This window comes from Ochlerotatus camptorhynchus, unplaced genomic scaffold (assembly GCF_037179485.1).
Source record: "Ochlerotatus camptorhynchus isolate MF236.1 unplaced genomic scaffold, CSIRO-AGI_Acam_v1.1 ptg000307l, whole genome shotgun sequence".
In the NCBI taxonomy this organism is placed as follows: Eukaryota; Metazoa; Arthropoda; class Insecta; order Diptera; family Culicidae; genus Ochlerotatus; species Ochlerotatus camptorhynchus.
The window spans coordinates 1,226,942-1,252,390 of NW_027040795.1; the positions used below are offsets into that span (position 1 = coordinate 1,226,942).

The window sequence follows — 25,449 nt, forward strand, 5'->3', positions numbered from 1 at the left end:
TCCGCATGTGATAAGCTACAAGGAAGGAAAATTGAGGAAATAAGGAACGAATTGAAAACTGGATGGGAAAAGGAGGGCTTTTGATAGCTGGGATGGTCAACCATTGCCCAGAAGTAAACCGGCGTTTGTGCCTAGAAGACGTGAGTGGAGTACAAAAGTGAACCAAAGTATAGTGAATTACCTTTTTATGTTCCTGGTGTTCATTCAGGTGACTTAATCTTACCATATATGATTTTGGCTTGGTTCAAAACAAGAATTTGTCCTTTAGGACCTTTTTTTGGTTTATTCCACGGATATCCTCACGATCGGCACTTTTCGACCAAGTCAGTCTCGACTGTCTTGGTCTAAATGTCAAGGACCTTCAACTCTCCGGCTTAATAATTGCCAAAAAGGAGAGCATCCTCGGACTCGGTAGTCCTAATTGTTAAGGAGGAAGACCCTTTTCGGCTCGACCAAGGTGGCCTTGTCACGGTCAGCTGATGTTCGCCAACGAAGGGAGACGCCGTTGACACCGAAAAGGCTACTTCGGTAGCTGCACAGGGATTGCTATATTCCCTGGTTGCGAACCGCCATTGCAACGCGCAAACCCAAGCCTCCGATCCACCATTGTCGTGACCACAGCTCAAGTCACCAGGCGCCATCTTCCAGCCCAGTTGAAGTCACCGATCCGCCATTGTCGACGGAGTGATCAAGCCACGGACCGCCATCGCGACCCATAGAACACACTACACAATAGCCCAATAAAACCATCCGCACCATAATTCCATTTGAATAAACTTCTAGACTTTTTCCACCCACACTTTAGCTTCCAATTAATTTCACCATTGCTTAAGAAATCCCACAGTTTCTGCACAGTTTGTTCCGCGTACCCCTCCGAATTACCCAGTAGCATGCCGGCCCTGTGACACAGTTCATGGGTCTCATGCTACTGAGCTAGACATCCGGGAGTCTTGATTGAGCCACTAGGGTCCCAAGTAACCAAAAGTTCTGCATTCAACACTTCCAAGTTCCATAAAGTTCAAATAAAGTTCCGACAGAACATTCAAGTTCCATAAAGTTCGAATAAAGTTCTGACAGAACTTTCAAGTTCCATAAAGTTCAAATAAAGTTCCGACAGAACTTTCAAGTTCCATAAAGTTCAAATAAAGTTCCGACAGAACTTTCAAGCCACATGAAGCAATCCGCACAAATTTTTTTTTGTAACAAAATTTAATGTTCGTAAATATGAAATAGGGTAACCAACTTGAATTGGACCCCTACATATTTTGGACCCTTTTCATATATTTTCCTCGCTTACTGTCTAGTTTCTTCAAATTCATCTGGGTTGATGTTGTAATTACATTCTTTCAATTACTTGCTATGTCTCAAGATCATTAGTTCACCTCAAATTGCTTACAATTGCTCAATTTATGCAGTTTTAGAAAATGTTATCGAAAAAGTTTCATGTTTCGACGTTTGTCAAGAGGAATCGGCGTTAGTGAACTTGTTTTAAATTTGGTCTAAAATATACAATTCAATGATTTTTTTTATCAAATCAGTTTATCTGACTTTGGAAGATGTATTTCACGTGTTTATAAAGATTTCACCTTAAGATTTTACTTTAAAAGTATTAAATAAATAGTGTCCAAAAAAGATCGTAAAAAAATGTTACCAACTTATTTTGGACACTTATCAAATGAGAATCATCAAAAAAGCGACAAAAAAAAATTCCGGTTGGTCGATCGTGCTATTATCTCAGATTTCTGATTAAATTGGTAAGTAAATCAATCAAAATTATATGAATTCATTGTTTTTAAATATATTTCTTGTTTATCAGGCGATTCAAAATGGGAAAAACGGCAAAACACGTAGAGTGGTCCACTCTGAGTTTTCCTAGTTTTCCACAAAAGTTTTCCTATCTCCCAAACGCATTTAACTAAGGGGCTGTTCATAAACTACGTAGACGGGGTGGGAGCGCTTGGCAGATGTCTACGGTCCATACAATTTTTTTAAATTTTGTGTTTGAGGCTGTCTTCTACGGAAGGGGGGGGGGGTTGAAATCTCTCAAAAACCGTCTACGTAGTTTATGAACAGCCCATACAAAAAATAATATGGACTGCAAGCATAGAGTCAGGTCGGTCTCCGTATTAAGATTTACTTCTGAATGATTTTTTTTATGGTATGATCAGTTGTTTCCTTATGTTATATTATATTTCCTCCGTTACTCGCGCCAACTTTTGTAACACGAGTACTCACGCGTTGTACTTTGTACAACAGTGTGAGTTTTACATTTCCATTTTGCAGCCGAGCTACCAATCGATCTGAAATCAACGAGTATTCCTCAAAAAACTTGCTTTTAACTAAACAAGCTAAATATTTATTACAGTTAATCCCCAAAATATGCGGATAATAGAGAAAATGTAAATGGAAACCGCGTAAATGGTGTCCATACTACGAGGGTTCTGACTTAATTGGTTACAACATGGAATATTTCGAGATCCTGACCAGATAGAAAGTTACTGCCTTTGCCAAAGTAGTTCTAGAGATCATAACCTTTTTGCTGGTGCACAGTAGTTCAAAATTTACTCACTACATAGCGCTAGTATACATGTAAAGTTCTCGCATGTGATATATCTCGAAATCCTGACCAGATAGAAAGTTACTGTCTTCGAAAAAGTTGTTCAGGAGTTCAAAGCCTATAGTTCAGAATTTTTTCACTATATGGTGCTAGTATATACGTGAAATTCTCATATAAAATATCTCGAAATCCTGATCATATAAAAAGTTACTGTCTTCGGCAAAGTTGTTCAGAAAGTCAAGGCCTTTTTGCTGGTGGACTTAAGTTCAGAGTTTTCTCACTTTGCAACGCTAGTATACATGAGGAATTCTTGCATATAAAATATCTCTAGATCCTGACAAGATAGAAAGTTACTGTCTTCGGCAAAGTTGTTCAGGATGTTAGGATCTTTTCGTTGGTGTACAGTAATTCAGAATTTTCCCTTTACGTGGCACTAGTATGCGGGTCATTCAGAGATATTTTACATGCAAGGATTTCACGTGTCGTGTTATGTACTTTCCACCAACGATAGGGTTTGATCTCCTGGACAACTTTGCCGATTATAGTACATTTTTAGCAGGTCTTGAGATATATCATATGCGAGAATTGCACGTATATACTAGTACCATGAAGTGAAATATTCTGAACTACCGTCCACTAGCCAAAAGGCCTTGATCCCCTGAACAACTTTGCCCAAGACAGTAACATTCTATCTTGTCATGCTCTCTAGATATTTTATATGAGAGAATTTAACGTGTATACTAGAACTACATAGTGAGAAAATTCTGAACTATTCTACACCAAGCAATAGGCTTTGACCTCCTGAACAACTTTTTCAAAGACAGTAACTTTCTATTTGGTCAGGATCTCGAGATATATCATATGCGAGAAGTGTATATGTATACAAACGCCACGTGGTGAGAAAATTCTGAACTACTGTCTACCATTCGAAAAGTCTTGACCCCCTGAACAAGTTTGCCCAATACAGTAACTTTCTAGCTGGTCAAGAACTCGAGCTATTGTATATGCGAGAATTACACGTATATACTAGCGCCTCGTAGTGTGAAATTTCTGAACTACTCCACTAACGAAAAGAGCTTGACTTCCTGAACAACTTTGCTGAAGGCATTTACTTTCTATCTGGTCAGGATCTAGAGATATTTTATACACGAGAATTTCACATGTATACTAGCACCACGAAGTGAGATAATTCTGAACTATTTTACACTTAGAAATAGGCTTTGACCTCCTGAACAACTTTGCCGAAGAAATTAACTTTCTATCTGGTCAGGATCTCGAGATATTCCATGTTATAACCAATTAAGTCAATCCTACGTAGTATGGACACCGTTTACGCGGTTACATCCAAGATGAGTAGCTTTCGAACACAACCGCATGTAAATTGCATAATAATAATAAACAAATAATATTATTTTGACATAAACGTGACCTCACTTCCTCTAGGGGTCCAAAATCAGTTGGTTACCCTAATCAGTGTGCAATCAGCCGGTGGATCCAACCCGCTCAGATGAGATGTCCATAATCTCCATCGATAACAACAACGAAACATTCGTACTTCAATTGAATGTGCGCAGCGTATGGCGAAATTACAACGAGTTCCGCAGCATCATCGATGAGAGGCATCCTATAGCAATCTGCCTTCAAGAGATGATGACCAGTAAAACGGAGAATCTTCTGAAGAATAATTACCAGTGGGACACTTGCAGTCGGCCCGAAAGCTTGGGTAATGGTATAACCGGCCTTGGCATTCGTAAAGATTTTCTTTTCCAACTTCTTCCAAACTACTCTGGCTTGCACGCCTGCATTGCTAGAGTCGGAAAGCCATGGAATATCACAGTTATCTCCATCTACGTACCACACACTCTTAATAGTCAGGAGCTTGTCGGTAAGTTACACGATCTCTTACTAACTCTCGACCCACCGTATCTACTCTGTGGTGACTTCAACGCATCCCACGAAGCCTGGGGTAGCAGTAAATCTAACTTTCGGGGTCGACTACTACTCGAATGGGCAATCGAAAATAATCTCCTTGCATTGAACGATGGATCACCTACTCATTACCATTGCACCTCGGGCTCGTTCACCGCAATCGACGTTTCTTTCATCTCCTGTTTTTTTTTTTCCTTTTGGTTTGTTTTTTCCGTCGATCTTGTTTTCCGTGCTGAGCTACCAATGCTACCGACGTGCCAGGAAGGCAGCTCCCACACCTGGACCCTACCTATCGATCCATCAACTCATGAACCGGGGTCCAACGGCTTTACTTCCCATCCGAAGGAAGGCGTGATCAGAGATGTTATGCCTCAGAACATCCCGGCGGTGCCGACTGGGATTGAACCCAGGCCTGCTGGGGTGAGAGGTAATCACGCTTACCACTACACCACCGGTGCCGTTATCATCTCCAGTTCTCTTGCATCCAAGTTCAATTGGTACTGCGAAGAAGACTTGCATGGTAGCGATCACATTCCAATACACATTAGAACTTACAACCCACTCCCTGCTACCCTCTCGAAAAAAAAAAGATGGTTATACAAGGATGCCGATTGGACCAAATTCGAAAATGTTGTCGCACAGAAAATTCCGACAGACTCGGATGCCAACATCCAAGATATCACTCGTAGTATATTTGAAGCAGCATCAGTGTCTATCCCGAGAAGTAACGGTGGGCCTGGAAAGAAGAAGGAGATATGGTGGAACCAAGAAGTAGGTGAATTGATACGGAAACGAAGAAAAGCTCTGCGGAAGCTAAGGAAGATGAGCGATGCCAACCCAAGCAAGAGTGAGGCAAAGCAGCAGTTCAACGCATCAAAAGCAGAAGCTAGGAAAGCTGTGGAGGAAGCGAAAAGAAAATCTTGGGCTGAGTTTCAACAAATATTCACAAGCAGTACACCCACGTCCGAACTATGGCAACGCTTTAATAGACTGAATGGAAAGAAGAGTGCTAGGGGAATCGGACTTATCATCGACGGAGAACATGTAAACGACCCTACAGCAATCGCCGATCACTTTGCTGATTTTTTGCAGCCTCTTCCGCCACAGAAAGTTATCCAGAAGCGTTTCTGCGATGTAAACAGGTGTAGGAAACAGAAACGAAGCTGGTAACTTCCGCCCAATCTCGCTAACGAGTTGTGTGGTTAAAACCATGGAACGAATGGTGAATCATCGGCTCATCGCGCACTTAGAGGAAACTGGTAATTTGCACCACAGGCAATATGCATTCCGTAAGGGAAAGGGATCAACCTGTTACCTGGCAGAATTGGATGACGTTATTTCAGACAGAGTCTGGCATCGAAACATTATGGAAGCGGTAGTGAAAAATCATCTGGGAATTAAAATGAACAACTTCTTTTTTTTTATTATTATTATAGTCACTTTAACGCTCTTGGGTCAGTCGCGACTTGTCCGGGGGTGAGATTTGAACTCGTGACTTTGACGTGAGAGGTATGGATGCTTACCACTACGCCAGGGTCGCCCCCGTGAACAACTTCATTTCCAACTTCTTGCAGTATCGTTCAGCTAAAGTCAGTTTTGCTGGGCACTTGTCCAAAAATACCCATCAAGAAAATGGAGTCCCTCAAGGCTCGGTTCTTTCAGTATCTCTGTTTCTCCTTGCTATGAACTCTATATTAAAAATCATACCAAAAAATGTCCAGGTCTTCCTATACGCTGATGACATCCTTATCATCGCCACCGGTAAACGAGTAGGATTCCTTCGTCGTAGACTTCAAAAAGCAGTTACAGCAACCGAAAATTGGGCTACTAGCATTGGCTTCGAGATGTCTCCTACAAAGTCTTCAACCATGCACTGTTGCAAGGTTATTCGTCATAAAAACTGGCATTTAGAAGGGGCTAAGATATTGTTGGGGGACTCCGTTATCCCTAAGACCAAGTCTACAAGAATCTTGGGCGTTCTTTTTGACAGGAAATGTAAATTTAATATACATACGAAGCAACTTAAAGAGGATTGCAGAAGCCGTCTGAATTTGTTAAGAGCTATTTCGAAAAAAGCAGACCGTAAGACCCTTCTTTACATAGGAAATGCAACAATAACATCAAAACTTTTCTATGGTATGGAAATTCTCAGGAAAGAGAACCTCAAAAACCTTGCCCCGATCTACAACCAAATTCTAAGAATCGCTTCAGGTGCCCTTCGTACCAGCCCTATCTTGCCTCTGGCCGTGGAATCGGGATGTTTACCTTTCCAGTACAAGGTCACCCTCTCACTAATTAGGAAATCATGTTCCGTGCTAGAAAAACTACCTAACGAGTGCAACGGTTTACGGAAAAAAGCCAACACTGCCTTCCAATACCTTACGGGTAAATCGCTTCCGCCATTGGAAAAACTCATAACTATTCAGCATAGACCCTGGCACAAACGGAAACCACCAATCGATTGGACAATCAAAGCGAAAGTCAAAGCAGGACAGACGCCTCTGCTAGCAAGGGAAGCTTTCCGTGAGTTAGTAGATCACAAATACCAAGAGCACAACCGATGGTTTACAGACGGATCTTTGGCTGATGGTAAAGTTGGTTTCGGTGTAATTGGTCCTACAACTAGAATTGAAGCTAGTCTTCCTGAACAATGCTCAGTTTTCACTGCTAAAGCTGCAGCTTTGTTATGGGCAACTCGTGATGCAAATGGCAAGTCCGTTATATTTAGCGACTCTGCTAGTTGCCTACAAGCACTAGAAGCAGGAAAGTCCAAGAACCCGTACGTTCAAGCTATCGAGAGGAAAGCAGAAAAAAAGGATATTTGCTACTGCTGGATTACCGGTCACTCGAAAATAACCGGAAATGAAGAGCCTGACAGAGCAGCAAATAAAGGTCGACAGCGAGAGAAAGCTACAAACAATGTTCCAGCACACGATATTATCGAATGGAGTAAAAGTGAAATATGGAAAATACATCAGTCAACTTGGGATGGATCAGCAAGGAATATAACTAGGATTGTTAAACCAACAGTTTTTGGATGGATGGACCAGAAGGACAGAAGAGACCAAATAGTTCTTACGAGGCTTCGACTCGGACACATCTGGCTAACAAAACACCATTTGTTCGAAAGGGAACCGCAAGAAGTTTGCAATACCTGTAACAGGAACCAAACTGTTCATCATATCCTCATCGGCTGTCAGCAGTTCAATTCACAGCGTCACGAAATGGGTTTTCCCGACGACGTAGAATTTATATTAAGAAACAATAAGGATGCGGAAGTGAAAGTAATAAGTTTTTTGAAAAAAATTAGAATGTATAAGAAAATTTGAAATGTATATATTTTGTGAACACTAATTATTAAATTTTCAGAGACGAATGCCCTTGAAGGGTAAAGTCTCTTTAAACAAAAAAAAAAAAAAAAAAAAAAAAAATAGCCCAATAAAACAATCCGCACCATAATTCCATTTGAATAAACTTCTAGACTTTTTCCACCCACACTTTAGCTTCCAATTAATTTCACCATCACTTAAGAAATCCCACAGTTTCTGCACAGTTTGTTCCGCGTACCCCTCCGAATTACCCAGTAGCATGACGGCCCTGTGACACAGTTCAGGGGTCTCATGCTACTGAGCTAGATATCCGGGAGTCTTGGTTGAGCCACTAGGGTAAGTCTCATCTAGTCTCAGATTTTCAATGAAGTTTTCATATCGACCACCGCTTTCTGGTGTGTGGCGTATGGACTTGAGACTTGGCATTCATAAAACCCCCAAAGTAACTGTTCACGGTCAATAGTATCGTAAGCGGCTTTAAAATCGATGAATAAGTGGTGTGTAGGAACTTGATATTTGCGACATTTTTGCCACAAATCTACTTGCTAGTGCTAGTGCAAGACGGTGGAAGATGATCTGGGAAAGCACTTTGTACTACAAAGTTTGTACACACTTAGATTTTTTTGCCGAGATGGGCACCACAAAAAATATGTTTGTTAGCTGAGATCTCGGCGAAATTCCCGTTTGTTAGCTGAATCTCGAAAAGTTTTTCACTGAGATCCAGCAAAATAAAATGCCGAGCTGCTCGGTGGTGCCCATCTCGGCGAAAAAATCTAAGTGTGTAGGCTGCGTTGAGAATGATGATCGTTCGGTAGTTTTTTTATTTTTGTATCTTTATTAAGGAGACTTTCAGCTCCTATTTTTATTAAGGAGATCTTTGATAAGCTTTTGAAAAAAACTATTAAAAAAATATTGAAAAGAACATTTTTATGTTTATTATGTGTTAACACTCTTTTGATTGATTTTACTCAAAATTACATAGTTTTTTTTTTACAGTATATATTTTTACTAAAAAGCACTTGTTTTTGCCTACACTTTAGTCTCAGACGTCATTTCGAATGGATGTGACATTTTCGAGTTATGATTTATTTAAAGTATCGAAAACGCCATTTTCATGTTTTGCTATTAAAAATGACTTAAGTTTTGCTCCAATGAGAAAGTTGAATATCCAATTAAACAAAGATGAGCTAGACTAAGTAGGTTATTCAATTTAACTGTTAAATCAATGTACAGTCATCAACAAACAGAAATAAACATAATTTTAGTTAGTTAGTAGTTAGTAAATGTATGTATTCTAATATCGAGATAGGCTATATTTTGCAAAAACTGTAGTGTGAACGGGGTATACTTCAGCTATTAAAAATAAAACAAGAAATGCTCAAGCCACAACCACCTTCATTATGCTGTGATTATGCTTCAATCAAAACTATGTTGAAGTATGTTTCAACAGACAACAGTTCATTTCACCCGAAAACAGCATATCCCTGACACCAAACAGTTAGTAACCATGCTAACGGCATAGTTCGCACTTTGCCATATCGTCGGTAAATAAAGCATAAAGCATTGAACGACGCACAGCTCGGCGATTAGGAACGAAAAACTTCCCCCCATTTCATTCAACGGTGAACCATTGAACTCTGAAGTTGAAGGTGACCAATTCGCTGTTTAAACTCTTGAACTTTTCCAATGAAAAACATGGATGCCGTACTGTTGGAGCGCGAGCGTGTCCTTTTTCGGATGAACGAGGAAATTAACGCCAAATCACGTGGATTATTTGAACTAAACGAAAATGCCACCTGGATGAATACTAAGAGAAGGATGAAGAACAACATCAGGAAGTTAAATAATCATCAATCGGTGCAGTCGGACAGTTCGGGGAGTTGCTCCAGTGAAGGAGGAAACAAGGAAAATGATTGCGATCCGATGAGTCCATCGGATGCGGAAACGGAATTCAACGACAGTACGCAATGCACCGAGGAAAAGTCTGTGGACAGTGAGAAGGACTCAAATTCTTCGATCGGTACCCAGAAGGAAGAGCTTCAGCTGGTGAAGCCCAGCGAGAAAAAAATTAACAATAAAGCCGTTGCCAAGCAGAGCGCAACGGCCGGTGGCAAGAATGTTAACAAAAATATAGCCGATGTCGTGCCAAAAGTGCTCGAAAAAAAGAACATTAGCTCGGAGGGGTTGATAAAGTGAGTTCGATAGTAACATTACGCGCCAGATATGGGGGTGGTGATGAACGAGTGTGTTTGTTTTTTTTTATGATTCCAGGTTTTTGAAATCAAAGGTTGCTATCATTCAAACTGAGCTGGAATCGGTTCAGAAGCAAAACGAAGCAAACGTGAAAGATTTGAATTTGGCACTGGACCGGTTGAAGCAGTTGGAAAATTTCAAGGAACAGTTGCTTACGAAAAATGCTGCCTTGGAGCGAATGATTAAGAAGTATGAAGAGCGCAACTTGGAGCTGGATAAACAAGTTAAGGTAAGATTTCAAAAATCCTAATAAACATATAATTTTCTTCATTCAAACAACAGTTCACCAAGAAAGGCAACCGTACGTGGTACTTTACGGGATGTAAGATCTACCACCAAATCCTAGTCCTGACTGCTTCAAACTAGGGGAACTGGGGGAACCGCATCTTACACAGAAAAAAAATCTGAATTTTACTGGTGATGTAAACATCCATGCATGCAAACATATATGCATGTAAACTTCCTTCTCACGTAAACCAGCAACTTGTAAGAAATGTTGCTTACAAAGATTGACGGTTACATATAATTTATGGAATATCTCATTATATGTCTCATAAATTTACGCGATCTATAAGGGATGGTCCATTAATTATGCCACGCAAATTTGGCCCACCCCCCTCCCCCCTTTGTCACATTTTTTGTATGGACCTTAATTTTTTTTGTATGGCTCGTCACAGTTTTCAGCTCTCCTCTAAATGTGTGACATACTTAATGGACGACCCCTAATGTAAACTTAAATAATATATGACGCTCCATTTATGAGCATCATATTAACGGAAATGTACACTACTTTTTTTGAACTGTGTAGTCCTTGCTACTTTTTATGCCTTGTTGATAATGGCAATACCCGGCTTTGTCCACCGAGGATGAACTTCAAACAAGGAAACAAATGAGTTACACACTTAGAAATAACTAACTTTACACGTGACGGAATCCATCTTTGACATAAAGAATCAGACGTAAACAGATATTGCTTGTAAAATTGAATGCTCCGAGACTAAAATGTTCGTTACTCGACGAAAAGTACGTTTGATTGAGTTGAATTGAGCGTCTGTTATGACTCAATTTTATCTCAAAATTGACACTCGTATATGTCAGTCTCACATCACCTACATTTACATGATTTTTTCTAAGTGTGTATCAATGAACATTTTTCGGTACTTAAGGGCGGTTCTAAAATACTTTTTTTTTAAGACGCATATTCTTAAGATTGTTAAGAACTGCGAGATGTTGTTTTACGAAAGTTAAAGCATAGAGGTAACTCTAAGACCAGAAGGTACCGAAGAAACGTGCTCAACTTTTTGGCTCAGCTCTGACACTCTCTTCGGTCCCAAGCTAATCGATCCGCCCAAAAAAAAAGGAAATCCACGAACCTCTTATTTTATCTGTCAAACTTTCATAGCGAATCAAAACAAACATAGTGTAGTACTAGAATTTCGAATAGAATGGGGTACGCTTATAGATTTACTTGAGGTCAATAGGCTAGTCAAGTAGTGAGCCAATTTAAAACCGTTAGTTTCCATCGGTTGGTAAAAGGGTGTCCACAGTCAAAATCACTTTAAAAAAGCTGTAACATTTTGCCCTTGGGTTAATTTTAATGAAATTTTGGGTGAGTTTGCCTCAGCGTGTATTGTTTACACTTCGTGAGTTTCATTGTGAAATTTCAGGTGGTTTTGAAAATGGAGTCGAAGGAATAGCGCGTGCATGAGAAAATGTTGCAAGCTCACCTCAACAACCCACATCTTTCGCATCGAGCCATCGAAAGATGTTGGGAATCCTGTTTCTCGTGTCATTACACGTTTTGGAGAACGTTTAACTGTCGATCGGAAGCAAGTGAGCCCAAGAAAAAGTGTTCCATACTGCGTAGAAGATCACAAGCGAGTGGTTGCTGCCTTCAAACGCAAACCCAACTAATCCGTTCGGACAAAAAGTTTCGTGCAGAATGCCAAGAGCTGGCGCCGTTGGTGTAGTGGTAAGTGTGACTGCTTTCGCACCCCAATGGATCTGATTTCAATCCCAGCCGAGGTCGGTGGGATTTTTCTGAGGCATAAAAATCTCTGGTAACGTCTTCCTTCGGAAGGGAAGTAAAGCCGTTGATCCCAGCCCCATGTGTGTGTTAAATGGGTGCGGTATCCTACGCAGGTGTGGAAGCTGCCTTCCTGCAAATTCGATTGCCGTCAATGGATGGCAATCGATGTCCGTCGGTGATTGGCACTAGATTGCGGAACAGAGACCGACGTTAAATAAAGGGAAAAAAATAAATTCTAGAAACGAGCAGGACTACGTTCATTCAAGGTTCAGAAAGCACCAAACCGCAATGAACGGCAAAATAGGACAGCTAATGTATCGTGGACGATGAAACATACGTAAAAGCGGACTTCAAACAAATTCCGGGAAACCAGTTTGTGACTGCGAAAGACAAGTTCGTTGTTTCAGAGTCCCTTAGAAAATAGCCAGTGTAGAAGTTCCTCAAGAAATTCATGATCTGGCAGGCAATTTGCTGCGTTAGCGGAATGCTTAAATAAAACAGCAGAAATGGTCACCTTCCATTTAATTCCACTTAATTCATGTTGCTATCCATGGCATGATACGAAGTTTCGTTATTAGAGAGTTGCATAGATGTTTCTCCTTTGCTTTACTTAAATCTTTGATTATTATTAGTTAGGTAGGTTCCGATTCTACACGTTGTAGTTTCATTTTTAAACCTGTGATCTTGACATTGTATGAGTACTTAAGGGGGTCAAATTTTGATAAGTCTTTTTTGGGAATGACACTGATGAAGACGTCGAAATTCGTATGGATTACAAAATTAATGAAGTGGAATTAAATTGAAGACAACATTTTTTACCGTTTTATGTGCAAACTATAAACAACAGCTAAGCGCACCATTGTGTACTTGCTTTTCAAAATTTGAAGCAAATAACTCAAAACTGAAGATTAAATCACTTCCAATGCAAGCTAGACATTGTTTTCTATTTGTTACGCAACGCAAAGCTTTACTCCTCCCCTCTCATATGTAAACAATATTGGCTCCTCTTTAAGCGTTACGTAATTTATGGATGCCGCCTTATAATTTTGTATAAGCAAGTATTCCTTCAAACCTTTAAAACTTTTAAACCTTTTTTTTTCTTGTAGACAAACTCTCTTCAGTATGTCAAACCTCTAGAGTGCATGGTTTTCGATATATGTATCGAGTTTTGTCTTGAATTTTTTCGTTTTCGACCATAATTGGTTCGGAAACCACAACGTAAGGGAACATGCATAAATGACGTAGCATTTGAGGAAGGACGGGACTTAAGAAGTTGATACCGGCCATGTATTGAGTATAGTGTTGCTTTGCCACAGTACCTTTGGTAGCGGTGCCGGTGATCTAGTGGCAAGAGTGATTGTTTATCACCCCAAAAGGCCTGGATTCAATCCCAGTCTGAGCCGCCGGGATTTTCTGAGGCATAACATCTCTGACCACGTCTTTTTTTGGAAGGGAAGTAAAGTTCCCGGTCCATGAGTTAATGGGTCGATATGGGAGGGTCTAGGTGTGGAAGCTGCCTTCCTGGCGTTGGTAGCATTGCACACTGTGCTAGGAATTCAATCAAGCGGAGCAAAATTAAGAACTCCGAAACGAAGCATTTCCTTTGTGTCTTCGGCAAAGTTTCTTATCATAATGAGGACCATCTATTGAAATAAACAAATAGTTCAAAACTCTTCCGCAAAGATGGCGCCACAATCTAACTCCTTTCTCTGACGTTTTGGAGACTTGATGCCAAAGTTGTTTATCTTGACAAAATAAACAGCTCTTTCAAAGTCGTAAAATTTCCACAGCCTACTGGTTCCAAGTTATATGGAGTTAAAGAAAAAAATGTCTACAATAGGTTTTTTTTTCTTTCTGTATTGGTGTTTTTGCTTACAACCATATAATGTTTTATTTTTCTCTTATGCAAATGCATTAAATTTATAACTTTAATGAAGAAACATGCTGGTTTAAGCTTCAAATTTTAAAGATATTATTGAAAAAACGAAATAAATAACCGCGGTTTTTGAACATTAATATCTCATAAAACGCAAAAAATCGCGACCTTACATTTTCAGCAAAAATTAAGCGAGTATTGCTTAAACAAAATATCCGAATTTGAGAGAGGTATATTTTGGTGTTTTTTAGATTTCTTCATTTAAGTGGAACAAAAAACCACTTATTTTCACATTTTTTCTGTAATTCCATATAACTCGAAAACAGTAGGCTGTGGAGTTTTGACGTCTCAAGAAGAGTTGTTTATTTTATCAAGATAAACAACTTTGCCAACAACATCAAGTCTTCAAAACGTCAGAGAAATAAGAGAGATTGTGGCACCATCTCTGCGGAAGAGTTTTGAACTATTTGTTTATGTCCTTATGGTCCTATGATGATGAGAAAATTTGCCCAAGACACCACGTCGGAAATGCTTCGTTTCGGAGTTATTAATTTTTCTCATGGATACCAAAATTAATTAAGTGGAATTAAATGGAAGATAACCCCCCCCCCCTTTTTTGCTGTTTTATTTAGCATTCCGTTAACAACCCAATTTCATTACTTCATTATGATGGCTACCAAGCCTTTGGGAATTTTCCTTATTAGAGAGTTGTTTAGATTTTTCTCCTTTAGCTTACTTAAATCTTTGGTTTTTATTAGTTAGGTAGGTTCCGATTCAACACATTGTAGTTTCATTTTTATACCTATGATCTTGACTTTTTTTACTTAGGGGATGAGTAGTTAAGGGGGTTAGATTCTTTAGTGGGAATGACACTGATGAAGACTGCACATTGTAGTCGAAATACGTATCTGTCATGGATACCAAAATTAATTAAGTGGAATTAAATGGAAGATAACCCTTACTTCACAATTTTTCTCCGCTATGTTGCATTCCTGGCCCAGTGTGCATTGGATGCAAAAATATCGCAAATTTTTTAAACTACGCTACATTTTCGCACATTACAGAGAACGAAACCCAGCTTTACATACAGTTTTGTATTGTTTTGAATTTTTCTGTTTTCTGGTTAATCACATTTGAAGTTTACAGTATGGAATCATAAGATTATAATTAATACCAAACACTCCAGTGTATATATTCATTAAAATTTGGCAAAAAATTCAACCTGTGACATTTTTTCCGTCCAATACAAGCTAGCAGCAGCTCTGCGAATGCCAGCAATTGCAAGCGAGAACGTATCTCCTCTGTGATTTTTCAAGCGGTCGTTCAAAAGTAAACCTGTATACTGTATATCTGTATACACTAGACCTGTTCATTTTAAACGAAATGTTCGGAATGTAACGGGTCAACCGTGATTACTGTTCGTCATGTTAATTTGAACTTTTGTGCAAATTTTCAGCAAAATCGGTGTTGATTTAGAGGTGCTTCTAGTTAATTTTATGTTTTCAAGGTAATTTACGGCTTATAATATTTGTATCTCGGGACTGAAACAACGAAAGCTGCTGTAACAACTTTCATAGCAAAGCTTAATGTGTTATCTACCAACTTTGTGGTCAAAGGTTGACTATTCGAAGTGATTTTATTGAATTTTCACTTAGTTTCATGCTCGAAGATATCTTAAAATGTGAAGAATTTTAAAGTATTTGTTTTAAGAATTTTCCACCCATATGATATAAAAATGTGTAGTGTACGGCATAATGTTCCTCATATTGTTCTAGAAGTTTCGTTCCAACATAGTTTTCGTGTATATTTCATAGATTGAGAGATAAAAATCAGAAAAGAGGCCGTTTAGCTCAAATTCACAAGACAACAGAACCAATAAAAGTCAATTAGATTGACAGAACATAGTTGCATTGCTTTTCAATGACGACCGATGACTGTTTCATTGATATATGATTTTTTTCATAAATATGAATCCTCAGTAGACGTGTTTTTTTTATCAAAGGCAAGTGTCACTCGAACCATAACAGCAATTTATAAAATAACGAACATTTTGAATGGCTCGAGTGACACTTGCCTTTGATAAAAAAAAACACGTCTACTGAGGATTCATATTTATGAAAAAATCATGTATCAATGAAACAGTCATCGGTCGTCATTGAAAAGCAATGCAACTATGTTCTGTCAATCTAATTGACTTTTATTGGTTCTGTTGTCTTGTGAATTTTAGCTAAACGGCCTCTTTTCTGATTTTTATCTCTCAATCTATGAAATATACACGAAAACTATGTTGGAACGAAACTTCTAGAACAATATGAGGAACATTATGCCGTACACTACACATTTTTATATCATATGGGTGGAAAATTCGTAGAACAAATACTTTAAAATTCTTCACATTTTAAGATATCTTCGAGCATGAAACTAAGTCAAACTTCAATAAAATCACTTCGAATAGTCAACCTTTGGTTACAAAGTTGATATATGACACATTAAACTTTGCTATGAAAGTTGTTACAGCAGCTTTCGTTGTTTCAGTCTCGAGATACAAATATTATAAGCCGTAAATTACCTTGAAAACATAAAATTAACTAGAAGCACCTAAATCAACACCGATTTTGCTGAAAATTTACACAGAAGTACAAATTAACATGACGAACAGTAATCACGGTTGACCCGTTACATTCCGAACATTTCGTTTAAAATGAACAGGTCTAGTATACACATCGGATGATGGTTATGAAAAAATGTGTACCTTTACCAGCACTGATTCTGAAACCAAAACACTAACACTAAAACTCGACTTAAAGTGCGTTTGAATGAATTGAATTTATCGTTTCTTTCTATTGATTATTGTGAATTTTCCACCTTATCGAACGCGACGAATTGAAATCGTCGCCGTAATCGTCGCGGGTGTATAAATGTCATGGGTTGTGTCAAGTTGACTGACAGCTGATGAACTTATCTCCATGCCAATCAAAATAAATAAATATTATAAACATTGATTCACATCTTGCAAGGAAAATTGTGACGAATTGAATTAATGTATTTAATAAAAAAATCAGAAATATTATCACCATTAGTATCGCTACATTAGCAATAAGTATGAACACTATTGACATGAAAATTCCTCCTAAAAGTGACGTTATTGTTTCAGAAAATGTCCAACATTATTTGGCATATTGTACGACGACAACGTGCCAGTCTCAATACTAAATATCATTGCATTTATGGATTCTTTTTTCTGGGACTATCAAGACAACGACTCTGCGAAATTTACGGTAAAAGCAAATCTTTTTTTTTTTTTTTTTTTTTTTTTTTTTTTTTTTTTTTTTTTTTTTTTTTTTTGTATTATAGTCACTTTAACGCTCTTGGGTCATTCGTGACTTGTCTGGGGGTGAGATATGAACTCGTGACTTTGGCGTGAGAGGTATGGATTCTAACCACTACGCCGGGGTCGCCCCCTAAAAGCAAATCTACAATAAGTGCCTGGATTACATCGTACAAGAAAAACGGCGTCCTTTCGGAAAAGGAACGGAAATTGGTATACAGAAAGTTTGGGGTGGCAAAACGACAGTGGCTTGTAATGTTGTATATGACCGAACCAACCTTGTTTCTCGATGAGGCACAGAAACGGTTTTTTCATAAATTCGGAACATCAATTAGTAGATCTTCGATAGTAAGGATTCTGCACGCGGAGGGTATGAGCTGGAAGAAACTGGAACGTCGCGCCATGCAGATCTGTAATGCTGATATCTCAAAATATTGCGAGGACTTATCATTTCAGTCGGATTTAGCTAATTTAGTTTTTCTGGATGAAGTAGCTTTTGATAGCCGCGATATTCTACGCAATAGGGGATATGTATTTGTTGGAAAAATGCTAATTTTCCGTGGCGAATTTCATCGCCGTCCGAGAGTTTCAGCTCTTTGTTTTCTAGGGCAAGGTGGCCTTCTTGATTCATTCATGACGAAAGGGACATTTACACGGAAGAAATTTTTCGAGTGTTGTCGTACGTTTGCCCTTGAATCTGGTAATGTAGAGACATACCCGGGTTTCTATTCGGTCTGGATAATGGACGGAGCTCGAATACATTGCGATAGACACATTGTTATGTACCTAAGGTCTATCGGCATTGTTCCAATATTTATGCCTCCGTACTGTCCCTTCTACAACCCCATTGAAATTGTTTTTGGAATTATCAAGCGATACTTACGACGGCACTACGAAGAAAACAGTTCTAAAGACATCAAGACAGTTGTGGGCGATGCTTTACTCAGCTTCAAAATTATGACTGCACAAAAATCATGAGAAAGTGTGGTTATAAAGAATGAGGAAAATTTGACCCTAAAATTGGGCTGAATCAACCTATTGAAGACTTCGATTTTTGTTTGGAACTCGAATCAAAAGAGGCGATCTGAAGAAGGACTCCATGTAGGACATCATTCTAGTTATTTCCATCACAGATACACGAAATAAATGAAATTTGTTTCAACAGCTTTATTTTACAACATCAACATAACAAACAAATGACAATCACATCCGGAAATTTGAACGATCTGGTTCTTTCGAATGCCATTTTATCTTTCTTCACATATGATCAACATCTTCTGCGTCTGTTACAGAGTTCGCCAGTGCTCGACTGAGCTCGTTTTCCACAGGTGCAAGTGAACGTTGCATTGAAGTCAGCATTTCGTTGTAGCTTTTAAGCTGTATTTCCATTCCCGATACCCGTTCTTCATTTTTTTCGGCCGCGGCTGATAGGTGTACAGACTGTTCTCTGAGCTCTTGAATGTGAACTTCCATGGCACGAATAATAGTTTTAGAGAAAAATAGTCCTCGACGGTTTTCTTCCAGAATTGCCGAATCATCATTCGGTGCAGGTCTCAAGTGCGATTAAATGTCGTCTGGTGGATTCAGCTTCACATCGTCACATCTGTATCCCGGTGCTGCTTCCACATGTTCCGCCCAGTTGTTCCACACGAATGAATCTGCTGATACTTCTGGATGCATTCTCTTTAGCTCGTTTATTGACCCTTGAAATGATTTGCATGCAGTACCTGATCTTTCCGGTTCATCTGGGGCTTCTAGTTTCTTCACTAGATCATACAGTTTTTAATTTACCACCGCCAACGAATACACATGAAGGTAAACATAAATAACCTTGCTTCTCCATCTTATCATTACATCCGGTTTTTCCTGCAAATCAGATACTCGATATGTTCGTTTACGTTGAAGGTCCTTGAACAGCACAAATTTATCCATGTCTTTGAACTCAGGATCCGCTCCTTCTGTCCACTTAACTCGTTTCAAACTTTGGTCATCATAAACAGTTACCTCCCGGAGAATGTGACTCCTAATAGCCTCCCAAGTTTACTCCAACACCTCCTCGAGTGAATTGCCAAAAACATGACATTCCCTGGTAATCACCTTCGCATCCGCTTTTACTTTGTCGTGATGTTGTCCTTGAAAATCCTTCTTGTAGCAGGAAATCATGAAATGAAACGTACTTTCCTCCAATCTTTTACGTTTCGGTGCTGGCAAAACACTTGAAGAATGGTCAGCTTCCGGCTCTTGCTTAGGTTCTGCAGGTTCTGCAGGTTCTGTCTCGTCGTAGTCTGGGAACTTATCAACGTTCCCAATAGGATCGCCTTCGTCAAGGAACTCAGCTGCATAATCGGCATCGGAAGCATCCAGCTCCAGGTTTATGCTGCAGTATGAAAGCTGAAAGTGAAAATAAACTTCGTAAATATGTATGAAAATAACATTATTATCCGCATTTTCTTTACCGCTTCCATCTCCTTGTTCGTAGTCACTTGATTTTTACAGTTTTGAAACAATTTATGAACCGACTAACGAAAAAAAAATATCCATAAATACGAATGAAAACAAACACACTAACTCCAAAGAACCCATAGCTGGAAAATTTTCACCCATTTGTGAAAAAAGGTTTGACTCATTAAAAATGTTTTATGTTCATTAAAAGTGCCTTTTACTAATTTATGAATAACTGTTACCTGTACATTTTACGAGTAACAGTTACTCATTAATTTGGTAAAATTAACGGCACCGGTGGTGTAGTGGTAAGCGTGATTACCTCTCACCCCAGCATGCCTGGGTTCAATCTCAGTCGGTGCCGCCGGGATGTTCTGAGGCATAACATCTCTGATCACGCCCTCCTTCGGATGGGAAGTAAAGCCGTTGGTCCCCGGTTCATGAGTTGATGGGTCGATAGGTAGGGTCCAGGTGTGGGAGCTGCCTTCCTGGCACGTCGGTAGCATTGGAGCACGGAAAACAAGATCGACGGAAAAAACAAACCAAAGGAAAAAAAATCCCTTAAATGTAGATTACATGTGTCGATATTAGGGCACCGAAATGTGCATGACTTTTTCGTAGTGTATAGTTTTACATTGAATTTTTACTGATGGATGTGGGCGTCATGTATAAGGAAAGAGAGAAGGATTTGTAATTTCCATTTAATTCCGCTACCTTATTTGCTTATCCTTGACAGATACGCGCATTTCGTCTACAATGTGCTTCTTCAGTCGAGTATTAGTACAAGACACTGAAGAAGTCTCCGGTGGTGGTGTATGGTCAAACGTCAGCAGCAGCAGATTTTTTACACATTCTGCACACAAAATAGCTCACTCCTCACAGGATTTCGCGCCGATTTCTATGAATGGGGGTGGGCAGAAAGAATCGTTTGTGCAGAATATGTAAAAAAGGAGGGACTTAGAATGTTAATCAAAATGCATATATAGAGGTACCAAAAATGTTTTGCAGTGTCAGGTAGGGTAAGTTGACCAATAGTGGACCCCCTAGTAGGAACAAAAAGTATTTGTGTGTGATTTTTGTGTGTGTGACAACACAAATGTGATAAGTTTTTAATTGGTCATAATTTTCAACATTTGTGCATGACACCTGTTTGAGAAAAACATCGCTTTCTACGTAAGTTGGGTTAATAAAGCTGGTTTAAAAATGTAGTGCAGTTTCCCTATAATAGACCCCTGCTTCCTAAAGTGAACCCCTGTCCACTATACGTTTAATGGACCCGGATCCACTAAAGGAAACGTCAGCACTGAGGTGGACAATTTATGCAAACATGTTTATGCATTTAGAGTATGTTGTTATTTATTGTTTTCTAAGTATAGAACATACAACTTGGTGCCGAAGAAGATACCTTCATCAATTGCGTCACGCTTAAAAGGCCTAATTTCCCCGCTATTTCACGTATTTTTGTATGGATCTGTAATTTTATCGTTTGCATCGTCACAATTTCTAAAACCCTCCCCCTTTCTTGCATGACATAATCAATGAGTGTTTCCTAGAGTGACAGTGGCTGATCATAAACTACGTAGACGGATGAGGGGGTGAGAGGCGTGGCAGTTGTATACGGTTCATTCAAATTTCTAAAAAAAAAATTGTATGGGCGATCGTCTACGCTGGGGGAGGGTTGGGGGTTTAAAACGACAAAAAAAACATCAACGTAGTTTATGTATAGCCCCTTGTTACATATTCAATTTGTTCCCTTCTATCTCCAAGAACGATATCATTGTTAAAATAGTTCAGTTACGGGTAATCATTTTGTGCCATCTTAAATCTTGAACCCAGAAATTAACAATAACATATTTTAATTTTCATTTTATTTAATTATCTTTGTTGAGCTTAAGAAAGGGAGCTAACAATAAACATTGAATATCGTTGAATATTCAAACAATATTTGAAATAAGTGTAGGTTAATCTTTATTATTGTTAATTTCTTGCAATCCATACTTCAAACGCTCCAGTCGCTCCGCCGCTTTTTTGATCATTTCAATTTGTTTGTCTTCTGCTCGCTTTACTCGTTGTTTGCGCTTTTCTTCAGCCTTCCGAAATTTCTCTTGTTTTGAGTTTTCTTTGTCTTGTTGTCTCTTCTGATGAAACTCTATACGTTTTCGAGAAGTCAAAACTGGTGGGCTCTTCGGTTTGTTGAACTTCCTGTTCTTCTTCTTAGGCGTACTGGGTTCACTTAAATAGCTCTGAATGGTCTTGTCTTGGTCAGTACAGTTTGACAAGGACAATGGATCTTTCTCAGAATTTGCATTTTCCATACATAAGATGTCCGGTTCATCAAAAGAAGCATCTTCCATCAGGTCATGAAACGAAGGGATCGGATCGCTCGTGTTGATTTTATCTTGCGATGAACGGGTGTTGATATCGTCAGAGAAATGATGGAGATCAGTTTTGTCATTAACTTGACCGAGTTCGCCGGTTTCATTATTAAGCACCTCATCTGGGTCTCATCTTCTTCAGAGAAAGCTTTAATCTCGCTGTTATGAAAGATATCACAATGTTATTCAAAGAGACAAAGAAATAGGTAAAATGTACTCATCTGAAACGGAATCAGTGCACATCTGTTCACAGCTGAGTTCGGCTTCATCATTATTCTGACCAAGTTCGCACGATTTTTCATTAATCACACGTTGACAACAACTGCTTTATACACTGCTTTATACAATTGGCATACTATTCTCTCTGATTCCCCCGTGAAAAAATCAACATTAAGTTCGCGGTAAAGGGCAGCTTGCACTGGACTAATCTTCTGAATTATTCCCTCGAGCAATTCACGCGAAACAGCAATAGTGGATTCCTTTGTGGAAGGAACACTCGGTTCCGGATTTGTCTTGCCTGCTATACATTTCGAGTAATCGACGATCTTTAAAAGAAACGTCGATGGCCTGTTGTAAAACTCCACCGAACTCGTCCGTTCGAATTACCTTACCTAAATTTGGAAACGATGAAACAAAATAAGTAAAACCACAACATAACTTCATGACATCTGCTACCTGGATGTGCAGCCTGCCAAATCCGTACCGGCTTGGTCCACCCAGCCTTCAGCGAACGAAAAATTGCTACGTCAGCTGGTTGAATAATATGTGTACTGTTTGCGTAGGGACATACAAGGATGATCCCAAGTTGAATACACTCTTCAGCAGTTGCATCCGCGGTATGGCTCTTATGCCCGTCAATGAAATAGATCACCGGAAGTGGAATATTTTCTCGCACCAAATAAGGGTGAAACACACTTCTAATATAGGCCATAAATGTCTCTGTCGTCATCCATCCACTGTCTGATTTTCCAACTCCCCAATCGGCGGGAAAACTTCGCGCAATGTTCATACACGGCGAATGAGAACCACTCAAATTTGAGTTTAGTTCACTCATAATCACCAAAAGTGCAGGAACTCAGCGATGAGTAAAATTTGTCCCTTTAGGTTGTCGTTCCCTTTTTTTAACCTGAATATGCACCGAAAGTGAATTATTCCCACTTCCCTCAATTTCTATATCGGGATTTTTATTACTTCCTACCAGCGGAACAGCGCACTCTCTGTGGAAAATGGCTGGATGATACAATTAATTCATATGATTGATCGCGAATATCTCGCGATTGGAACAAAAATTAGCAAGAAATTCCTCCAATCAATATTCGCTTTTTTATTATCTATTGAATAAACCAAAAATTCCGTCATTTTGTCATCAGAAAACGAGGCGTTTCCCTAGCGCCGCCGAATGTTCATACCAAACACTGACCATGCCAGACCGTACCTATCTTTATGCCTTGTGATGCTAATTTAAGGCCGTCCTATTAAGAGAATTATGCCAAAAAAATCTTGCCAAATTCTTCTAATAGAAGTACCTTAAAATTTGCATCAAAAGGCACAAACGTCCGGTAGGCTTAGATTCTGTGATTTATGTGTTTTCCCTAATACATATTTCATTTCCACACCACTATCATCTCCAAGAACATCGTGGAAAAGTTTCCACAGCATTGTTCTAAACTGGATTCCAAGCTTCCAACCCATCGGATTGGCTTGTACTACATGGACATCGACAGAGCACCTCAAAAACAGAACTCTCGCGGAACTTTTCAAGAGGTCCTAAGTAACAAATGTAAACCATAGAGTTAATCGATACACACCATTGCTCTTCTATCATTGTATGTGATACAAACATACCCATCCAAATTTGCTTTCATTTATTTAAGATAATCATAGGTCAAAAGTTGTCCAATGTACAGTTTGAAATTATGAGTACGTGATTGTTACTTCAGACATTTGGAATTTATTCTGAAATCTGTGAAAGGGAATCTAGTATCATGTAGAACAAAACGACCAATGTAAAACTCATTGATTATGTCATTGAGAAAAATCGTCCAATGTAACTTGTCCGATGTACAAATTGACTACTTAAAACGTCCTATGTGTTTGGTTTTTTTTTCTATATTGTAGCATGAAATTCAAAATAAAATTGTGATTTTACCGTTTCTATGAATTTTCAACGTTATTTTCACTGACTAAACTAAAAATAGTAGGTATATCAAAATGTATTGTTTCGAAACAGTAAAAATGATCATCAGTCGAACTTCAACTTCGATTTTCTCAAAATGGTGGATATGTTACATTGGTCTATTTAAAAAGTGACGTAAGAGCTCTCAAATCACTTCTGAGTTTCAACCTAATGAACTTTTTCACTGATAACGAGCTGATTTAATATTTACCATACTTTTGCTGTGACATCAAAACTACCTTTCGTAATGCTACTTCAAATGTACGGTCGTGTCTTGGATACAACCTCTTACTTTTTGCGCTCTAAATATCTCTTATTTCCTCTAAGCTTGCCGACCTTCGGTATTTTCTACATTTCCGCTCATTTATCAACTAATAAAGCCAATTTCATAACTGCAGAAATTTTAACATCACTGACCCGCTTTCTCCCACAGGAAAAGGAAGTCCAAATAATCAACAGTGCAAAAGAGCTGTCAACGGCGCGAACCGAGATACGCTGCTTGACCCAGAACAACCAAAATCTAGAGAAAAGACTGTTCAAAGCACAGGAAGACAACGACGGTCTCAAGATCAAGCTAACCATCGCCAACGATGCCGAAAAGGTCTCTCTTATGTTTTTTTTTGTGTTATGGCTGTTGTATTTTCTCAGGCAGTTAGTGAGCAAAGCCAGGAATTCTGTGCTAGTGGCCTTTGTGTCATTAGCGGTGGTTGCGTGCTTTTATCGCTTCGAAGATGATGTTAACGATCGCATGTGTAGCACCCTTCTTTTACAGAATCCACTCATGTAGGACTATACATATTTTTTTCTTATCTCCGTAGGAGACACGAGATGCAGCACGACAGGAGCGATTGACTTACGAAAAACAAATTAGACAATTAAGAAAACAAAGAAGCGAAGTACTGGCAGATTACAAGAAGCTTCTGATGGCAGTCGACCAGATGAAGAAGCAAAACTTCCAAACGGACCAGGCGCGTCTCATCAGTGACTTTGAGCGGGACTACTTTAGACATTTGGACGATGCATCCTCTTGCTCTTTGCCACAATGAGAGGAGTAAACAAGTAGATCGTACCGATATTCCAGGTTTTATGCGTGTTTCGAAGATTTGCAACGTAGATTAATGTAGTGTGGGACCATGAAGAGGCATCATGCCGTTG

At 39.1% G+C, this 25,449-nt stretch overlaps 1 protein-coding gene and 1 pseudogene across 1 annotated transcript; one reads left to right on the forward strand and one right to left on the reverse strand.

The window, feature by feature from the left end:
• The first annotated feature begins 9,401 nt into the window (after positions 1-9,401).
• LOC135707287 (dynein regulatory complex protein 1) lies at positions 9,402-25,344 on the forward strand. Its single transcript, XM_065229090.1, has 4 exons — positions 9,402-10,007; positions 10,087-10,297; positions 24,728-24,895; positions 25,113-25,344. Exons 1-4 carry the CDS (start codon positions 9,502-9,504, stop codon positions 25,338-25,340), a joined length of 1,113 nt encoding a protein of 370 aa, XP_065085162.1. The 5' UTR covers positions 9,402-9,501; the 3' UTR covers positions 25,341-25,344.
• On the reverse strand, positions 18,559-19,832 carry LOC135707316 (uncharacterized; annotated as a pseudogene).
• Positions 25,345-25,449: the final 105 nt, after the last annotated feature.

Bases quoted from the DNA above. Each gene is read 5' to 3' on its own strand.
- LOC135707287 (XM_065229090.1), top strand. From the start codon at position 9,502: ATGAAAAACATGGATGCCGTACTGTTGGAGCGCGAGCGTGTCCTTTTT. The intron at 10,298-24,727 runs GTAAGATTTCAA...TTTCTCCCACAG, and splicing joins AGCTGGATAAACAAGTTAAG to GAAAAGGAAGTCCAAATAAT. The intron at 24,896-25,112 runs GTCTCTCTTATG...TTATCTCCGTAG, and splicing joins TCGCCAACGATGCCGAAAAG to GAGACACGAGATGCAGCACG.